Source organism: Ochotona princeps, chromosome 4 (assembly GCF_030435755.1).
Source record: "Ochotona princeps isolate mOchPri1 chromosome 4, mOchPri1.hap1, whole genome shotgun sequence".
In the NCBI taxonomy this organism is placed as follows: Eukaryota; Metazoa; Chordata; class Mammalia; order Lagomorpha; family Ochotonidae; genus Ochotona; species Ochotona princeps.
In genome coordinates this window covers 77,540,792-77,562,289 of record NC_080835.1, presented here as the reverse complement: position 1 = coordinate 77,562,289, position 21,498 = coordinate 77,540,792, and the positions used below count along the sequence as shown (strand labels likewise).

Genomic DNA, 21,498 nt, shown 5'->3' with positions numbered 1-21,498 from the left:
ATTGTTTCATCTGGACTCCATTGAAATATAATTCTTCTCCAAAAGCAAGGAACTTGGGAAGCAGAATATTATTTGAAACACTAATCCTTGTTCATTAAAAATAAATAAATAAAAGCTTTTTGAAGAAAATAAATCCCAAAATACCAATAATGAGATTATTATATTGTGCTTTTCATTTCTCTCTTTCACAGATTATCTTGCTAATCATGGCCGATTAAATGAGTCTGAAGCCAGGCGAAAATTCTGGCAGATCCTGTCTGCTGTTGATTATTGTCATGGTCGAAAGATTGTGCACCGTGACCTCAAGGCCGAAAATCTCCTGCTGGACAACAACATGAACATCAAAATAGCAGGTAACTGGGACACAGCTGCCTCTCCCGTGATCTGATGGGAGCCATCACATGGGTGTGGGAACACGCCTACAGGTGCAGATTCAGGGCATTTCTACCTGATGACATCGAGCTTTCTCAAAGTGTGTCTGTGAGGAACTGAAAAGGGAGGGAAATTCATCCTCCAAATGGCAGGGCTGCACCTGAAGGCTCCTGGGCATCTGGAGCCCTCAGAGTTGAGAGGGCCCCGCCGGAAGAGGTGTGTTTGTTGAAGTGGAAGTGTGGTGAGAGGATGAGCAGCGCAGGCCCCTGGTGTGCCAACCTGCTCTCAGGGTTGTGGCTGTTAGCTACAGTGAGGTCACAGAAGAAAGATGGAGGAGAAGGAAAAGCAATCTGCATAAAAGCACCTGGCCTTGCTCTGATAAACAATTTTGAGAACTTTTATATAAAACATGGAAACTAAAGTTAAAGATTATTTTTGCTTGTTTGCCTCTCAGCATTTACACAATTGTAAAAGATTTAAATTTTCTATCCTGAATTTTTTAACCACATAGTCAGAAGTCAATCATGCAATAAACATTTATGTATTGGGTACTACACCATGCCAAATACACTATTTTGATGTGTGGAAATGATTTCCCAATGTATGTCAGAACAGCACTGTGCACCCTGAATTTATACAATTTCTGTTTTTCAATTAGAGCTGAAAAAAATATAGTGTGGTAGTTGCCATAAGGAAAGTGCACAAACTGTAGTGATGGTGTAGTTAAAGAAACAAAAGATTTTGGACTTGATTCTATAGAGAATAGGAAGTCTTAGCCTATTGGAATATTACGTTATACATGGAGATAAAGTGGGATTTGAGTAAGATGTTGGATTTTTGTGTTAGCAGTGTGCCTCAGCAGCAGAGTTAAAATAAATGGAGAGTGTTGATGAGACTGAAGAAAGATTAGTGAATAATCTTAATACAGTACTCTAATGAATACATACAGATCTAAACCGGAGCAGCAACAATAGAGGTTGAAAGTGTAGAAGGCAATATTCATTTTGGTTACAGGTTTTTAGAATTATGTCATTTTGGGGGCCAGCGTGGTAGTGTTAGCATGCTCATTTTCTGCCTGCAGTGCCAACACCTCATATGGGTGCCGATTTGAGTGCCAAGTGCTCCACTTCCATTGTGGTCATTTGGGGAGTAAAGTAGCAGATGGAAAGCTCCTCTGTCTCTTCTTTGTGATTCTTTAAAAATTCTTGGGTTTGAGAGACAGAAAGCCCTGTCCATGGCTCACTTCCCCAAATCCCCCAATGGCCAAATCCTGGAGCCAAGCCTTCAATCCACGTCTCCCACATGAATAGCAGGAACCCAGCTACCTGAGCCTTCACCTGTTAGCTCCAAGAGTGTACATCAGCAGGAAACCGGAGGCAGCAGCTGGTGCCATATGTGAAACTCAGGTACTGCACTGTGAGACATGGGTGTGTCATGCTGTGTCTTAATTCGTAGGCTACTTACTGCCCACCCATGGCTAGAGACGGGTTCAAAGGCTGGCAAAGTTACAAGTAGTGATGTTTAGTTCTATAGTTTGAGAGGAGCCAATAAACACACAGGTGAGAAGAGTGAACCAAGATATTATTGCATGACTACCTGCAAGGAATACTCACTAAATTCAAAAAGTTGGGGGGAAGCTGTTGGTTTCCTGCAGTATCTGTTATCAATTAACCTGAGTTGTACATTTAACTGATTTCTTTCTATGCCAGTTCCCATCTGTTTTTGTCTTGGTAAATAGCATTAACTCCTTTTATTTTAAATTTAGTATTAGTTATGTTATAGGATACCATGTGGATTTTCCATTTTGTAGTTTGTAAACTTTTTAATAACATTGTCTGATTAAGTGTTTTAAGTTAATTTGCTATGTGGACATTTTTTCTTGTAAAATTATGATTTTTTTCCTATTTTGTAAAATGCATGTTCATTTCTTCCATTTAGCTTTTGTCTCATTTCCTCTTTTTTTTTTTTCAAGATGTTTTTATTTTACTTGAAAGTGAGAATTAACAGATAGAAGAGAGAGAGAGCTTCTCTCTGCCTGTTAACTCTCCAAATGGCCGCATCAGCCAGAGCTGAGCCAGCCGAACCTGGGAACTAGGTACTTCTTCCAGATCTCCCTTTGGAGTGCAGTGGCCCAAAGCCTTAAGCTGTCCTACCTGCTTTCCCAAGCCATTAGCAGGAAGCTGTTTATGATGTGGAACAATGGGGACTAGAACAAGCGCCTGTATGGGCTGTGGGCTATAAATAGGATTTGCTAGCTGTGCCTCCCTCATCTTCCTCTTTAGCTTTTTTATTTGCCTTTACTTGATTCTCTCCTTTTTGCTTATTTTTTACAGTGCACTTATTTGGATTTTTTTTTTTTTGGTATAAAAAGGTGGAAATCCAGTTCACCTTTCTATTCCTTTATTACCAAAACAAAACAATTTACAGAAACAATACCTCAGCAATATTCTGGGATTCTTTGGGCAGAGAAAGGCTTGCAAGTGTGACATATGAGCTAAGAAATAGAGTGCCATGTTACTTGAAAATGTTGTAAAGAAAATACCAATGTAACCTAGAATGTAAAATTACAAAATGTTGCGCTAAGATTATAGCCAGCCTTTTCCTGACAATGATAGTTCTACTGTAATTCTAGCCTACCATAGAAATAGATCATCTCAAGTTTTCTAATGTCATTATGTGTTGTCTAGGGATTTGATTGGTTTGATATAGTTACTCTTTTTATTCCTAATTTTGAATACCTAAACTTTGTGGCCTTGTAATTACTTAGAGGGCAGAAACAAAATCATACAGCTAAAGTTGTCTTCTTTGGTTAAGCTGGTTAAACAACCAGCATTTAATTGAGCCCTTACTGCTTTCAAGTGCTATGTAGGTACTTAAATCATTTCATCTTCACAATAGCCTTAGGATAAGCATTGCAGTTGCCAGGTTTCAAAAAAGAATAAATGATTTGCTAAGGTGACGCAGTGAGAGATCTCTAGTTCAAATTTAGGCCATTCTAACCATGTCATTATTTCTTCTTGTCTACTGTATTGAAGTTTCCAAACATTTGCCAATCATTCCTCAAGAGGTACTCACCGACTACACGTTGGATTCCGTCCTGTTTGTGCATTTAATGTTTCTGCTGCTACTCCTCACAGGTTGAGACTATATATAAGCACTCAAATATATTTTACTAACATTTTTCTCTGCATCTTGAATAACCTCAAACCCCAAATATTTGTTAAATATCTAATATGCCCCTCTGGTAAGCCCTGATGATTCATATACTTCAACACAGAAACAACAGCCATGGAAAAAAAAAAAAAACCTTTTGCCCCAAGGAGTTAATCAAGTAAATAACAAAATCTGTAAGTAAGTATAACATAAAATGACCATTGTTTTCAAGGCTGTGAGATTAAAACAAAGACTAACTCTTTGTTCCCTGACTGGAAGACTCAAGGAAATTCTTTCCTAAAATTGGATTAGCTGATTATTTGTGGTGGGACGAAGGTTCAAGGAGATGGAGAGAAAGAGAAGGAAAGGTAACATTAGGGAACGGAGTTGCTATTGCAAGTAGATGGTTCTGTACATGCAAAGTCGGGCCAGCAAAACTCGACTGTTTAGAAAAATAACAGGCCTGTATCAGAGAAGAATGATAGGAAAAGAGCCTACGGGCTAGCGTCATGATGCTGTATGTTAAGCCACCACCTCCGGCACCATCATCCCTATGGTACAGGTTCAGGTCTCAGCTCCTCCACTTTCAATCCAGCTCCATGCTTCATGGGCTGGGAAAGCAGTGGAGGACAGCTCAAGTCCTTAGGCTCCTACACCTGTGTGGGAAGCCTGGAAGAAGCTCCTGGCTTCAAATCAGATCAGCTCTGACTGTTGTGGTATTTGGGGTGTGAACAAGCAGTTGGAAGATCTGTCTATCCCCAGCGCGGTGGCCTAGTGGCTAAAGTCCTAGCCTTGAATGTGCCAGGATCTCATATGAGCGCTGGTTCTAATCCTGGCAGCCCTGTTTCCCATCCAGCTCCCTGCTTGTGGCCTGGGAAAGCAGTCGAGGACAGCCCAGACAGAGCCTTGGGACCCTGCACCCATGTGGGAGACCTGGAAGAGGCTCCTGGCTCCTGGCTTTGGATTGGCTCAGCTCTGGCCAGTGTAGCTACTTGGGAAGTGAACCAGTGGACAGAAGATTTTTCTTTCTCTTTGCATTGAATTTACAATAAAAATAAATCTTTAAAAAAAAGGAGGGGGCCCAGTGTGGTAGTATAGCGGCTAAGGTCCTCGCCTCACACATGCCAGAAACCCATATGGGCACCGTTTCTAATCCCAGCGCCCTGCTTCCCATCGTGCTCCCTGCTTGTGTCCTGGGAAGGCAGTTGAGGGTGGCCCAGAGCCATCCTGTGTAGGAGACCCAGAGGAAGTTCCTGGCTCCCGGCTTCAGATTAGCACCGCACTGGCAGTTGTGGTCACTTGGAGAGTGAACCTCCAGACTGAAGATCTTCCTCTCTGTCTCTCCTGCTTTCTGTATATCTGACATTGCAATAAAAATAAATAAATCTTTAGAAAATAAAAAAGATCCCTGTCTCTCTCTAACTCTGCCTTTCATATAAAGTAAGTAACTCTTCATAAGTCAGTAAGAAAAAAAAAGTCGAGGCAGGTAGGCGGGACTTAGCTCATGGAGGATTCCAAATGCCACAAAATGTTTGGATGCATTCCAATGTCTTTAAGGAATTCATCTACGATATTTACTTATTCATTTTTGAAGATTTGTTTTATTTTTATTGGAAAGTCACATATACAGAGAGAAGGAGATATATAGAGAAAGATCTTCCATCTGCTGGTTCACTCCCTAAGTGACCGTGCTTTGGCTGGTCCTTGACTGCCCTCGTCGGCCACCAGCAGGGAGCTGGAATAGAAGTGGAGCAGCCAAGACATGAAGCAGCACCCACGTGGATCCCACGGCGTGCAAGGCGAGGACATTAGCCACTAGGCTACCATGCCAGACCCTAGGGTATTTATTTTAATTTGCAGATTTTTGTAAGTTTTTGACAGTCATACTTATCTGTAAACACATTATGTCCTGAACTCTTGATACTTGTTGAATTCTAAAATCATCTAATACAGGAAAAGAAATTGGAAGAATCCATAATAAAATGCTAAATTATTCAAATTATATTTTCCTGCTTCCTTATAAAAATCTTTTTCATTTTAACTGATACATAAAAACTGCACATACTTAACGAGGTGCCATGAGATGTTTTCGTATGTATAAAGTTGTGTAGTGTTTAAATTAGGGTAAGCATTTCTCAAACATTTTTTATTTTTCTTGTTGAAAGCATCTAAAATCTTTTTATTCTAACATTTAAAAAAATGCATATACAATGCAATATCATTATCTGTAATCACCCTACTCTGCAATAGAACTTCTTAGCTCATATTGAACTGTAATTTAGTACTTTAATCAACATTTCTCCACTGCTCGCTCCACCTGTTCCCCCCAACTGCTTCATGCTACTCGTTCCTATGAAATCAACCTTTCAGTTCTCACATTAAGTGATATCCTGTGGTGCCTGTCTTTCCGTATTTGCCTTGTCTTACCTAACAACTGAAAGGATAAAGAAAATGTGGTGAATATATACAAAGGAATATGACTTAGCCATAAAAGAATGGAATCTTGTCATCTGCAACAACTTTGTATATATTCACCACATTTTCTTTATCCATTTGTCAGCAAATAATCACTTGAGGTTGTCTCCTGTGTGTCTTGGCTGTTGGGAATTGAGCTGCAATGAACATTGGAATGCAGATGTCTCTTTGATAGACTGATTTTACTATTAGCTAAATATTCTACAGTAGGGTTACCGGATTATTATCATAGTTCTGTTTTTAATTTTGGGGGGAGTTTCTATACTCTCTTCCACAATGGCTGCACTAATTTACGTCCTCACCAAAAATAATCAGGGGTTCCTCACTCACTGTACCCTCACTAGCACCTCTTCTGTCTATCTTACTGATAATAGTCCAGCTAGAATGAGGTGATATCTCATTGTAGTGCTTTTATTTAAAGGACTTTAGTAATAAATTAGAGTGTCAGGATCACAGCATATTGATCATTACTACAACAAAATTTTTACCAGTTCTCATGTTAATGTAATAGTAATACAGAAAAACAGATTCTGTATAGTTCCAAGATACTAATGGCGCTTCCTCTTCCCTTTCTTTCCTCCCTCATTGTAGTTTTAATTAGCATATCCATGATGGTTAGTGGTGTCTAGTGTTTTCTTCATGTACCTATTGACCATTTGTATATCTTTTTGGGAAAAAAAAAGAGTATTTAAGTCTATTGCTGTTCTTAAATCACATTATTTGTGGGATTTGTATTGAATTATTAGAGTTTCTTATAAATTCTTTTTACATTTAAAAATATTTTATTTTGTTTTATGATATAGTTCCACAGACTCTGGAGTTGCCCAGGCCCTTCCCCAAGGTCCCTCCCCCCACGTAACTCCCATTGATCTTCCCTCTATTTTTACAGTAGATGTCCTTCATGAACAGTCACCAGTCCATCATGCTGTTATGGAAGTGATTCCCAACAGTGTAGGCATCCATCACCTTACTGTTAGGATGTATTGAATTCTTTCACTGGGAGTCCATCTTTGGTCTGTATGCATGAAGACATACCGCACTCTGTCTCCATATCTGAACATATAAGTCTCTGCTACACTTCCATTATATATCCCCTAAATTACAGAACCAGTGAGCAGAGTCCACAACAGGGTGAAAGTAGTAAATTTCATCAACATGAGGTTAACAAACATGTTACAAAAATAAAAATGCATAATAAGAGTGGTAAAAACAGGAAATCGAAAATCTTCTATAGGAATAGATACTAGCATGTGACTTCTGATGCTGAAGGAATTAAATTTAAAAACTAGACCTTCATCACTAATGATATGTAGCAAAATGGTGTTGAAATGGACATTTACAATCTCAAGTGTTTACAAGCAGTCCATCTCTTATGGATGATCAGTTAATGAATCGCAAAAACTTCTTGGGAGAGATACAGATAGCTATAAAGTGTGAAAGAAGATTTACAGCAAAAACAATTAGATTTGACACTACAAAATTGCAAATTGAAACAAGAGCCATTCCATGCCCTAGCCATATCAGCATTGAGATTTTTTTTTTTTGCAAGTGATCTTATATTGAAGTAAATATGTGATATCTGACCTTTTGGGATTGGCTCATTTGTCTTAGCATAATGGTCTCCAGTTCGGCCAATTTGGCTGTGAAAAATTGTATTTCATTATTTTTAACAGCTGAGTAGTTAGGATCACAGCATATTGATCATTACTACAGCAGTTTCTCTATCCAGTCCTCTGTCAGTGGGCATCTAGATTGTTTCCCAAGTTTTTGCAATTGTTGATTGTGCTGCAGTGAATACAGGGGTGCACGTTGCTTTCTCATGTGTCAGGTCCTTTGGATATACTCCCTGGGTTGTTTTCTGTTCTTTTGTCGAAGATTAGATAGCTGTACATGTGTGGGCTCCCTTTACATGTTTCTCTTCTGCTCCATTGGTCTTGCTTTCTGTTTCTATACCAGCACCTGGCTATCTTGATTATTACCACCCTGTAATATGTCCTAAGATCTGGGATTGTGACCCCTCCAGCGAAGTTCTTATTCTTCAGGATGGTTCCGGCTATTCGTGGTCTTTTGTGTTTCTAGACGAACTTTTGAATCATTTTTTCCAGCTCTGTGAAGAATGATCTAGGTATTTTGATTATAATCATGTTGAATTTGTATATTGCTTTCAGTAATATGGTCATTTTGATGATATTGACTCTCCGCATCCAGGAACATGATGTGTTCTCCACTTTTTGAGGACTTCTATTTATTTTTTTAAATGTTTTGTAATTTTCCTCATAGCAATCTTCTACATCTTTAGGTAGATTTATTCCTAGGAATTTCAGTATCTTCTCTGTTATTTTGAAGGGTATCATACTGATCAGTTCTTTTTCAGCCTTGGAGTTGTTTGCATACACTAGGGCTGTTGATTTCTGTTCATTTGTTTCATGCCCTACCACTTTACCAAACTCTTGTATAAGTTCTAGCAGTCTTTTTATTGAGTCTTTGGTTCTCCTATATGAAGAATGGTATTGTCTGCAGAGATAGTTTGACTTCCTCTTTTTCCAATTTGAATTCCCGTAATTCATTTTCTTGCCTATTATCAATTGCAAGTATTTCCGGTACTGTGTTAAATAGCAGTGGACATCCTTGTCTAGTTCCAGATCTTAGTGGAAATGCTTCCAATCTTTCTTCGTTCAGTATGATGCTGGCTTTGGGTTTTTCATAAATTGCTTTGATTATGTTGTGGAGTGTTCCTCGTATGCCAGCCTTGGTTAGGGTTTTTAACATGAAGGAATCTTGGATTTGATCCAATGCTTTCTCTGCATCAGTTGAAACTATCATATGATTTTTATTTTCAATTTTTGGATGTATTTGATGTATTCTTGTTACTAATCCCTTGTCATATTATAGTTTGTAAATATTTTCTGTCACTCTTGGGCTGTCTCTTTACTTTGGTAAGTATTTCCTTTGCAGGGCAGAGCTTTTTATCTTTAAATTTCAGTTGTATATGTGGGGTATATTGTGATAATTGGATATATGTATATGTTATGATGGTGAAATCAGGGTAAATTTCTTTCCATCTCCTTGAATATTTTCTAAATTTTCTAATTTAAAATAAATTCTACATAACTTTGGGATACACTGTGGTATCAGTATGTATATGCCACATGTGCTTATGTAGTCAGGATAGGTACATTTCTGAATATCTGCTCAAGCAGACTAAATGAACTATGTTAACCATCTTGTATGTTGAGATTGAAGAGAGACACAAACCAGACTAGGTCTAAATTTTATAAAGCAAAAGGCGGAATATAAATATTAGAAATTATTCATTTTAATAAATACAAACACCTTCCTTTGAGATTAGCGTGCTCCAGAGGATAAGGCTTCAGGTGCTGCTGAGCAGGACTCACACGTAACTGCGTGCATTCACTGCCTCAATCATGAGGCCGCCAGCCCAGTGTGATAGCCTAGTGGCTAAATCTTCGCCTTGCATTCCCAGGATCCCATATGGGTGCTAGTTCGTATCTTGGCTGCTGCACTTCCTGTTCAGCTCCCTGCTTGTGGCCTGGGAAAGCAGTAGAAAATGTTGCAAAGCCTTGGGACCCTGCACCCTTGTGGGAGACCTGAAGGAAACTTCTGGCTCCTGGCTTTGGATCAGCTCAGCTCCAGCCATTCTTGGGGAGTGAACCAGTGGATAGAAGATCTTTCTCTGTCTCTCCTTTTCTCTCTGTAAATCTGACTTTCCGATAGAAATAAAAATACACCTTTAAAAAAAGAATAAGAATAAATCAAATCTTTTTTTAAAAGTTTTGAGACCACAAGTCCTTGTGAAAATAGCTGTTGAGACATTCAAAGTAACAGGCTAAATGCAGGGCGGTGTCAGCTTTTAGTAATTGCAGTACTGTTTCTCCTAGCTGTTTAGTCTAGACTATTATGGCATTAGATGTTGAGGCTAAATTGGTGAGTGACGTTTCATTTGTTTTCCAACTCTCCTCAGTCCGAAATATGTGTAATAAATACTTTTACAAGAATAAAAATGTATAAATTGTGGCGTTTTTTAGAAAATAGTCACAACCCAAACAGGACTTCACATAGAGTACTGACTTTGGTAACAGAATACTCATGCAAATTCTGGCCGTACCATGTAGTGGCTGTGACCTTAGGCTGATCGCTACTTCTCGGTACCTGGGTTTCTATATCTATTAGATACAAATTAATCTGTTTTCCAGGAACGTTGTAGAGGTTAGTGATGATTAGGGATGGAGAGGCAGTGTAGGGTGTTAGGGGTGTGTGTGTGTGCTGTAGAGCGAGACTGGGTTTGAATCGTGGCTTCCCCACTACTAACTGCATGACCTTGGACTCATTTTCTAATCTTCTGTTCTCAGTTTCCTTATCTATAAAGGGAGAATGATACAAGTGCATATCTCATAGTGATTATTACTTGAGTTAATATTTGCAGAGTACTTATAACAGAGCATGGCATTAAGCGCAATCTAAGTGTTTGTTAAATAAATTGTTAATTAAGGCTCCTGGCACCACATAAACCCTCAGTAAAAGCCAACTAAAATTATATTCAGTGTACAACTGATTCTATTTGAAATGAAGTCTGAAATTTTTTATTATTATTTATAACCCTCTTTAGTATGTTTTCTTTTTTAATTAGCCAAGGCCTGAGAGCCTTATTAATAAATCTAAAAGGAATAAGGAAGACCTATAACTTGTCATTCTTAATTGCCCCTGTTTGATACAAATTAATTTTTTGAGAAACCTTAAATATAATTAGTGATAAGTAAGGAGCCTGGTTTATCTGACCTGTGCATCAATGTGGTCATTCTAAACAGAGGACTGCTTTCTTTCTAGTTTCAATCAGTGGCCCATCTTCTCTGGTCATTGCTCCTAACAGCCTTCCTCATACAAAAAGACCTTGAGACAAGGCTACCATGTATATAATTCAAGTTTTATGTCCTAGAACTGAAAAAAGGAAGCAAAAACAGTGTTTATTGGAAAAATACTTATTGGAAGTCTTGCATTTGTTGTTTTCTGCCACTAGGTTTGTATAAAATGTTAAACAGCTAACACAATTAGACTTTGTGTCCTTCAGTTCTGCTTCATACCTACAAGCATCTAGCCTGAACTGTGGTTGGCCTTGGCTGTCCCCTCCTGACTGCCCTCTCCTCTACTGCTGGTACTCCATTTAGACCATAAGATCAATCACTTGTTTCCTTCTTAGCCCATTGAACTCTTTAATTGGACAGGTTCCCACTGGTCAGTGGGATCCTGTTTCATCTGGACTGCAATGATTGTGCCCTCACTCTCCTGGAAGAGTGACTGATGTTAGGAAGTGACCTATACAACTTCCCTTTTCTTGCTGATTGGTGAAGCTGTGTTCTGACTTCAGTCTTGGCTGATCGGTGGGCAGTGGGTCGGCTTCATTGCTGTCACTCCTGCCTCTCATGATCAGTTTTCATTTCCTCCCAATTGTCTTCTTCATTTCTCTTATAGTAGTTACCAAGGATGTATCACTTATCTTTGAGGTTGGATAGCTAAATTCTATTGGTAATTTTAGAAATAAGGATAAATTTAACCCTAAAGCCATCTGCTGCTCTGTAAGAAGATTTTTTTAATTATAAATTAGACACTGTAATATACTGCTGGAGATCCTAAATTGGCTTGATTGTGCAGACTCCCAGAATTTATTTACTTTTTCTTAGCTTGAATGTAGGTTTTCCATGGTTGTGGTGGCTTTTTTTCTTTGTGAAGAAAATGAATTGGTTTACCTCACAGTTTCTCTTGGTTAGACTTTATGTTATTTACATGAAAATCCTGAAATGATTAAATAATTATAATCATTTTGTAACAGTAAACACTGACATACTGTTTAATATCTTCTGTATCTTGGCCACTCTGTTTTCTTCTGTTTAGTGGATACTCAAGAAGCAGCAGCATGAGCTTGTAGGAAATGCTGACTCTCAGGCTGGACTCTGGTCTCAGAATCTGAGTGTTAGCATTTCCCCCAGGTAATTTATATACATGTTGATGTTTGGCAGTTTCATTATTTTATTTCAACAAACAGAATTCTCAGTTGTGTGTGGTTGCCCCTAGACAGTAATCATCAGGCTCATTTTACTTACCCTGTGCAAAGCCCTGTTGTTGCTGAAGCATTGGCTCTTTGCTAATGATGTTTGGGCACTGCTAGTTTATCTGATTTAGTGATGACAGTAATAATAGTCTGGTTGCCAAGAAAATACGGGTCAATCAATCAACTTTAAAAATACAAAGCAGAAAGCAATAGTAACAATTCTAGTACATGGTTAGTTATATCCATGATCTGTTCCTTATTAGACAGGCGAGAGATAGAGGACCCAGCCTTTGAGGCCTGATAGATTTCCATCGGTCCAGTCACTGATCTGTGAGTAAAAACTACCCCAAATCCTATCTTGTGTAAGTATCTCAGGCCACAGAAAGACCAGGTCAGTGAATATGCCTTTGTCAGGGAAGCTCAAAATCAATGTTACACCAAAGCCTTTTGCTATAATATGCTTTAGTGTTTTGAGAATGGACGCATAATATCATCTTCACGTGAAAAAGACAACATGCATCAAGCTAGCACATTGTACATTCCCTGGGGATTTTATTTTTGTTCATGTTCATCTTATTTTAAAGGTAGAGACAGAGGTCTTCTGTCCAATGATTCATTTCCCAAATGCCTGTAACAGTTGAGGCTGGACTGGCTGAAGTTGGTAGCCAGGAACTTCATCTTGATCTCCCATACGGGGACAGTGACCCAAACACTTGAGGTGTCATGTGTTGTCTCACAGAATGCAGAGGTGGGACTCGAGCCCAGGCACTCCCTAGAGATGTGAGTGTCCCAAGTGACAGCTTAATTACTGTACCAAACATCTGCTCCCATCAGACATCTTAAAAATGAAATGTACATTCAAAAGTGAATTTAGATATGTATTTTTGATAGTCTGCAAACATACTGATTATTCCCACTCACTTTTAAGGGTGTTGTTAACATAGGTTATGGCATTATAGAGAGGGGAAAGCCATCATTTCCCAGCTTCTGCTGGCACAGCTATAAATTTAAGAAGTTCTCATCTCCATTAAAGGTAAAGAATTTTCTGCAAGTTTATTTATCTCCAATTATAAGTTGTACTGAGCTTTTTTTTTTCTTTTTTTGATTAGTGGCACCTTTGAAACATCTGTGACATAGTTTTATGTTTTTTAAACAGAACAAAGCAAGCAAACATACACAACAATTGGCTTCCAGTGCGGGCATTTAAGCATTGGCCAAGTCATTTCCATCTGTAGGAAACTTGAGCAACTCAGTAAGCACATCTAGGGCCCAGTCTTACTTTCTTACCAGCATTCGTCAGTAAAAGGAACCAGGGCCCCTTGGAGAGTTAATTCAACAGAGGCGGAAAAATAGCAAATCAGTTTGGACCATTTTTGGTGATAGAGAAAAGGAAATACTTAAAATATTTTAAAACTGGGAACATGTTGAAAGGACACAAGAGCTAATGTGAATTAACTCCTAGTGGCCAAACTGTTTGAACATTAAAATAAATAACAGTAATACGGACTTATAACACAAAGCATTAAATATTCAAGGCAATATAAAATATAGTTTAACAACATAATAAGCAAGGAATAAATGAGAAGGGGTAGCTAACTCTTCCTTAAGAGAAGAATTGTAATTAATGAGGTGATTAATTTGTTGACTCATGAGATTGAATTTAACAATGTAAACATACATCAAAACATCACCTTGTGGGCCCAGCGTGGTAACCTAGCAGCTGAAGTCCTTACCTTGCTTGCACCAGAATCCTATGTGGGCACTGCTTCATATCCCAGTGGCCCCGCTTCCCATCCAGCTCTCTGCTTGTGGCCTGGGAAATCTGCAGAGGAAGGCCCAAAGCCTTGGGAGCCTGTACCCTTGTGAGAGACCCAGAAGAGGCTTCTGACTCCTAGCTTCAAATCAGCACAGCTGCAGCTGTTGCAGCCGCTTGGGGGGTAAATCATCAGGCAGAAGATCTTCCTCTCTCTCTTTCCTCTATATATCTGACTTTCCATTAAAAATAAGTAAATCTTTAAAAAAAATATGAAGTGAATGAAGGAAATGACAAGTTACGATTAGGACAACAGATAATTGGTACTATAATCAAGATCTACAATCAAATGATAAAACTAGCTGGTAAATATTCAAGAGGTAGCAAGATATGATAGTTTCCGGGTATCTTCTCTAAAATATTTATGAAGTACAAAGGGAAACATAGTCAACTTTACATTGGGGAAACAGCATGCACTACTTACCTCATAATCAAGATCAACTCACCAGTAATTTAACTTGACACTAAAACTGCCTTACATGATACAGCAAGAAGAGCATGTCGCCGCTGAGGCTCACTCCCCAGAAGCCCCAGTCTTAAACTCATTACAGGGAAGCATCAGACCAACCCAAACTGAGGGACAGTCTATAAAACACCTAATACTCTCTAAGAGCCAAAGATGGGTGTGGGGTTTTAAGACACGGCACTAAATGCTCTGTGAAATCCTAAACTGAAAAGAGAGATTAATGAAAACAAACCCCAAAATGGATCAAGTGTATGGCTTTGTTAAGAGTGTTGAACCAGTGTTACTTGGTTTTGATCACTTGTACTAATTACAGAAAATCTTCACAGTAGAAGAAGCTGGGTGAGAAGTATTAGGAGATATCTTTATTTCAGTAGTAACTCTTTTTGTAAGTCTAAGAGTATTTTTTTTTCTTTTTTCTACCAGCATACTGTGTGCTTGTGGTTTTTTAAGCATTTTTAAATTAATTTCATCTTGGGAGTCAGACAGAAACAAACCTGCCACCCACTGGTAAACTCCTCAGAGGCCTGCAGTAGCTGGGTGGTGCTAGACTGAAGCCAGAAACTGAGAACTAATGCCGGGCTTCCATGTGGGTGGCAGGAACCCAGGGACTTGGTCACCTCACAAGGTGCATATCAGTGGGAAGCTAGAATAGGAGATAGACCTGGGACTCAGACCCGGATACTCCAGCTGTGCCATAGGCATTCCTAGTGGCATCCTAACCGTTGTAGCAAATACCCAGTCCTGTAAATCAGTAAGTATTTCAAAATACAAAGTTAAAGGGCATGCATTGTGAAACCATGTTAAGCCACCATTTGGGGTTGCCACATCCATTATTGGGGTACTATTTCAAATCCTGGCCACTACTTCTACTCATGTTTCTGCTACCCATGTGGGAAGACAGGAATGATTTCCTCATTCTTGCTTTGTTTGGCCTAGCTCAGGCCTGGCTATTGCAGGCATTTGAGGAATGAACCATCACATAAAAGAGTTCTCTTTAATGTCCCTGTTTCTGTGTCACCCTGACATTCAGATAAATAAGTAGATATCTTTTTTTTTTTTTAATGAAAGCTAAAAAGCTAAAGCAAGTCAAAGTGATTCCAAGATTGCATGTGTTTTATGATGGAAACAAAAACAAAAATTGGGGACCATAGTTTTACTTGCACACCAGAGAATTCAACTACAAAATTATTTCCTTTCCAGTAAGGGTAGGCTGGATCTGAATCAGGCATAGAAAGAAGAATGGTCTAGTGAGTTCCAAAATTCATGTGATCGTCAAACTCTTTTATTATTTGATGTTACTGAGACTCTCTTTACACATTGGTTGGCACCAATGTGGCTACCCAGACATAGCTTTGGGTTCTATATTCATGTAGTCCACCAAACATGGCTCAAAAACATTAGAAAAAAATACACCAGCTTATTGCAGAAATGTGAAAGGTAGTTAGTTGTGGAATGACCACATCTGTACAAAACCTGTAAACCTTTTCTTCTCATTTTTTCCCTAAATATTGCAGTATAGTAACTTTTTAGGTAACTTTACATTGTATTAGAGATTATAAGTAATAATGTAGAGGTGGTTTAAAGTAGACAATTCTTAATAGGTTTTAAGTAAACACTACACACCATTTTTATTGGGCACTTGAACATATGTAGAATTTCGTGTCTGCAGAACCTCCTAGAACCAGTCTCTTGAATATACCCAGGGATGGTTATACGATGCATGGCTTTCAAAAATGTGTTAGCAACAGTATAAGCCAATCTTTTCATCTCTTTTTCTGTGAGCTTTTTAAAGTACCCTTGTATAGTCCATTCCACCTAATAAATTAAAAAGCAAATCCTTCAAGTTAGTATTGTGGCACAGCAGATTAATCTCTTCTTCTTGCTGTGTCAGCATCCAACCTTGGCACCACCTGGAGTTCCAGCTTCTGCACTTCCAGTCCTGCTGATGTCCCTGGGAAAGCAGTGGAAGCTGGCCCACATACTTAGACCCCTGCCACCCATGTGGGAAACTCAGGTGAAATTCTGGACTCCTGACTTTGGCCTTGACCAGCCCCTGCCACTGTTGCCATTTGGGGAGTTAAACCCCAGAAAGAAAATCTCTTTCTCTGTCTTCCACTCCCTTGTCTGTTGGGGTGTCTTTCAAATAAACAAAACAGGGTAAAAGAAATCCTGAATTTCTATACATCTCTGGTTTACCCCTCATTTCACTATATGCTTTTAAACAGCTGCAGACTGTGACTAACGCAGATTATCAAATTCCTGCGAAGAAATAAAAAGCCTTTTATTTTAAGTTCCTTTCCATTGCCACTTCTTAAACCTGACAATTATTAACTTGTTCAAAAATAGCTGCCAGGGGGAGGACACAAAGGTGGTGGTTAACAGTAAGGGTTCTGTGGTCAAACTTGGCTTCTGTTCCAGTTCTGCAAGTTATATCACTTCTGCCAAGGCACTGACTTTCTACCCTGCTTTCTCCTAAAACTAAGATTCTTCAAGTGGATGTTAAGAAGAAATACTCTTTGAAGAGCTTAGATCAATTCCTAATGCATAATAAAGCATTTTCAGAAGGGAACACAGCATATTCATTCAGCAAAACTTGCTTGAGCAGCTTTATCTGTAGACAGGGCACTAAAAGCTCAAAGTATAGACTGTCGTTACCTTACTTCTCTGCTCTGAAGGAACTTAGTATGGGAGGAAGACAAATTGAATGAATAATGATAATAATAGCAGCAACAGGAGGTGGAGCGATGACTGTACTAGCTAATCCTCCACCTGCAAGTGCCAACATCCCATTTGGGCAGTGGTTCTTGTCCCTGCTGCTTCATTTCCCATCCAGCTTCCTGCTGGTGGCCTGGGGAAGCAGTAGAGGGCACTCCAAAGCCTCAGTACCCTGCAACTGTGTGGGAGACCCTGAAAAAGGCTCCTGACTCCTGGCTTTAATTCGACTCCGCTGCAGTCATTGTGGTCATTTGGGAAGTGAACCACTGGATGGAAGATCTTTCTGTCTGCCTCTCCTTCTCTCTTTCCAATAAAAAATGAATAAATCTTTAAAAATGGTAGCAACAACAGCTATCATAAACTGTGCACCTGCTGTGTTTCATATTTTGCTGCTTGAGTACACATCTGCTTACATCATTACAGCAGTAAGTTTTGTCTCCATTTTGCAGATAAGGAAACCAAGGCATTGGAAGTTAAGGAATTTGCTGCAACAAAGTAGCAAAACTAGGATCCCATCCTAAGTCTACCAGACTCCAGTGTCTTCCTTAATCCATTCATCAAATGCTCCCAAATGCTTTGTGTGAGGATTTTGATGTGGTGGCTGACCATTGCCGTGTGTAGTACTGTAGTGCTTGGAAAGTCTGATTGTCTTCCAGTGCTTCTTATAATGCTTCTACATGCTCAAGTTTCTAGTTTCCTCCATGTTACAGAGAACAGAAATGAACCACTCCCATGACTGAACAGAAGGCTTCCTTTGACAGGATCTGCAAAGCCAAAGCTGAAACGGGGCTCCTGCTGGCATGGTGCTGCCCCCGCCCCCAGCCTTGCTGCTCGGCTGATAAAGCACAGCAGTCAGACTGCCCACAGCCGCGTAGAGGCCCGTCCACCTTTCTGACCTTTCCTCTGTCCCTGTTACACTCGGAGTTACTTCCTGAGACTGGGGATGTTCAGAATGATGCAAGTCTATATGGGCTCTTTGAAGCGTTAAAACTTTACAGCAGTATTTGAAAAAATTCTCAGCTTAAACGTACTAAAATTCATCCTATGATTATAGTTTAAAGTGTGGCAATCACTGTCCCTATTTCATGAACTCAGAACAGCTCAGGGGTTGTTACACTTTCTTGTGTAAGTGAAATCATCCTTGTCCTCTTTAATCCTAATTTCAACATCTAGTCTTGACTTTTTTGATTATGGTTTCTCTAGAAAATGAGAAGCTGTATGTCTGCAGGTGGGTTATGATGCAACAGGCGTGCTCAGCCATGGAGATGGAGAACATGAGAACATGAGACCGTTCGGTGAGGTTACCTTGAGGAGAAGTTTTGTTGGCATCCCCTTGTCTCCTGCCCACCGGATGTCAAGCACATAACCTCAGTATTTACTCCGTCAGAGGGAAACGGTCTGAGATTCTTACCCTTCTTTTTCTTTAGAAAGCTTAATATCCCTCTATGCTTTTTCCTGTTCCTCCTTTATCTTTTTTTTTTTTTTTAAGATGTATTTACCTGAGGGCCTGGTGCAATGGCCTAGTGGCTAAAGTCCTCAACTTGCATGCACCAGGATCCTATATGGGTGCCAGTTCATGTCCCAATTGCACCACCTGCCATCCAGCTCCCTGCTTGTAGCCTGCCAAAAGCAGTAGAGAATGGCCCAAAGCCTTGGGACCCTGCATCCGTGTGGGAGACCCGGAAGAAGTTACTGGCTCCTGGCTTTGGACCAGCTCAGCTCCGGGCATTGCGGCCACTTGAGGAGCAAACCAGCAGATAGATGATCTTTCTCTCTGTAAATCTTTCAATAAAAATAAATAAATCTTAAAAATAGAGAGAGATATATTTGAAAGGCAGAGTTACAAAGAGAAAGAAACCTTCCATCCACTGGTTCACTCCCCTAATGGCCACAATGGCTAGGCTGGGCACTGTCTAAGCCAGGATCCTGGAATGTCATTCCCAGGCCACGTCATGAGGTCTTCCACATGGGTACAGGAGCCCAAGTACTTGAGCCGCACTCTGTCGTTCTCTCAGCTGTATTAGCAGGGACATGGATGAGAGACGAAGCAGTCGGGACGCAAACCTGCACCCATACTGAATGCTGACTACCTGGGCCCCAGGAGCTTTATGTATTTGTTTATTTGTTTGTTTATTTATTAATTTTCCGAAAGGCAGTCGTTTTGGTAATAGTGGCTTCATGGAGAGAGATGACATTTCACAATCTATGCTGCAGGCATTTTACATCCTTAATCTCATTTAATCTTCACAGGATCCTTTCTTGGTAGGTGGATTATCCACACATTTATAGTTGTGGAAACTAAGATTCAGGGAAGTTAAACTGCCCTGGAGCCTTTGATGCTAGAAAGTGACAAAACTGAAAATTAGCTCTTGTTCTATTTAACCTCGTAAGTCATACTCTCCCATGAAGTGAGGATTGTTAAACGTTTTTCCTCTTTGCCACTAGCTCATAAATCAGCAAGCTCACAGGAACATAGGAATGTTATGAACAGTCTTAGGATGTGAACAGACCAAGCTTACCTCAACAGGCCGTCTAGGTGTAATTGTTTCAGCTCCACAGATGGGAAAGCCAAGGTCACCGAGACTGATCTGGAACACAGACCTTGTCTCACTGTACACACAGTACTACACAGTGCCTGTAGAACTGGTTCCTCTAGCTGAAGGTGTGTTCTTTCATCAGGAGTGTGTAACAAGCAATGAAAGACCGTATGGATGTAATTTACAGAATGATAGGAATTTGTTCCTTTCCATAAGAACATGAGGCTGTATAAAGACTTTGCAAAAGGGTAAAAGGTAGTATTTTTGTCAGGGCTCGCTGAATGTTTTCTTGTGCAGATTTAAATATCTGATGAATGCATTCTTTGCAGAGTGCCTTCTGTGTATTAGAGCTATAGGTTCAGTGTAACTCAGATCGTGAGGGGAACACCAGTGATTGCTTTGAATTGTGATGAGTAGATAAGTGATGCTAGGCAACCTGTGGCAGGCCAGGTAACCATCAAATGTTAATGAGCTGTTCAGATAGCTCTAATAGGATATCTAAAATAGCATAGAGATCAGCATTTAAAGAGTTATTGCTTAGGAAGTAATTACCTAAAAACTCCAGTGTCTTGCTTCCCTGGATTGATGGCTGTAAGAACAATTTATCACTGGTTGTGTTTATGTAAATATTTAGAAATTTATTCATTTGCTTTTTTTTCTTACAAGCTATATATTATAAAAGAAACTTTATCAATCAAATTCAAGTGAATTGTCCACACCAGTGGATTTTATTTAACCCTAAATGACATTATTTTAAGTATTTTTCCAGTCTCCCATTATCTTTAAAGAAGAAAACTTGATCCACTTACATATTCATGCAGTAGTATTTCCTGAGTCTTTTTGATTTTCTAGTTATTTTATGCTAAGTTCTAGGAACCACCACAAGAGAGATGTCAATCTCAGAGTGAGTAGCAGTGATGTTGTTAATTTAGCATATTATAACATTTCTTATGGAGAAATGCAGTATAGTTTAAGAGCATAGATGAAAGTAACATTTATTTCCATCCCCAATAGATTTCGGTTTTGGAAATTTCTTTAAAAGTGGTGAACTGCTGGCAACATGGTGTGGCAGCCCCCCTTATGCAGCCCCAGAAGTCTTTGAAGGGCAACAGTATGAAGGACCACAGCTGGATATTTGGGTATTGCTTTGCTTTGCTGTGTTAAATGCATCTATAATGATAATACTTAATAATCTGGCCCATCTCAGAAGCTCCATACTTAACACTTAAGCAATATTTCATGTTTTCCCCATTGGCTAGACTAAAATTAGAGCATCTTGAAATGGATCCCTAGAGAAGAATTTCTAGGCACAGATGCTATCCTAATATCAGCATTGAATTACAGTTAAGTAGTAACCAAAATGATCAAATTCAAATCTTTCAGTATTATAGGATACTTATTGCAGTAGTCAAGGTTTAAGATTTTGTTGTGTATTTGGGGGGAGGTTTATTTTGTTTTGTTTTTGTTTTAATTCCGAGAAAACAGATGCAGATAGGGGTGATTCAGTCCACATGATTCCCAGAGCCCTGGGTTACTTAGGAGACAGTGTTTGGCATTCTGGGTGGAAATGTGACTGTGCTTTTTCTTCCCCAGAGCATGGGAGTAGTTCTTTACGTCCTTGTCTGTGGAGCCCTGCCTTTCGATGGACCCACTCTTCCGATTCTGAGGCAGAGGGTTTTAGAAGGAAGATTCCGGATTCCATATTTCATGTCAGAAGGTAACAAGCTGTTCATGTATAATTACGCTTTACATAATTTGTACTCTCCAAAGGCAATGCCTAGGCAAAAGCGACATTTTTCTGAGAGGTTAGGTGCCAGATAAAGTGACAGAGTCACTGTAAAAGCCTTAGAAATAAGCAGCCCCGCCCCCGTAACTGAGACAAGACCCAGTCTTTCTTCTTATA

At 39.5% G+C, this 21,498-nt stretch overlaps 1 protein-coding gene across 5 annotated transcripts in view; it reads left to right on the top strand.

Annotated features, from left to right (window-relative positions):
* The window catches only part of SIK2 (salt inducible kinase 2), a 125,914-nt gene that overhangs the window by 77,489 nt on the left and 26,927 nt on the right, over window positions 1-21,498 (top strand). For all 5 annotated transcript variants that reach the window (XM_058663927.1, XM_058663926.1, XM_058663925.1 and 2 more), the window contains exons 4-6: window positions 192-353; window positions 20,610-20,734; window positions 21,189-21,312. In XM_058663927.1, coding sequence (XP_058519910.1) covers window positions 192-353; window positions 20,610-20,734; window positions 21,189-21,312 — 411 coding nt within the window. The remainder of the gene's footprint in view (window positions 1-191; window positions 354-20,609; window positions 20,735-21,188; window positions 21,313-21,498) is intronic.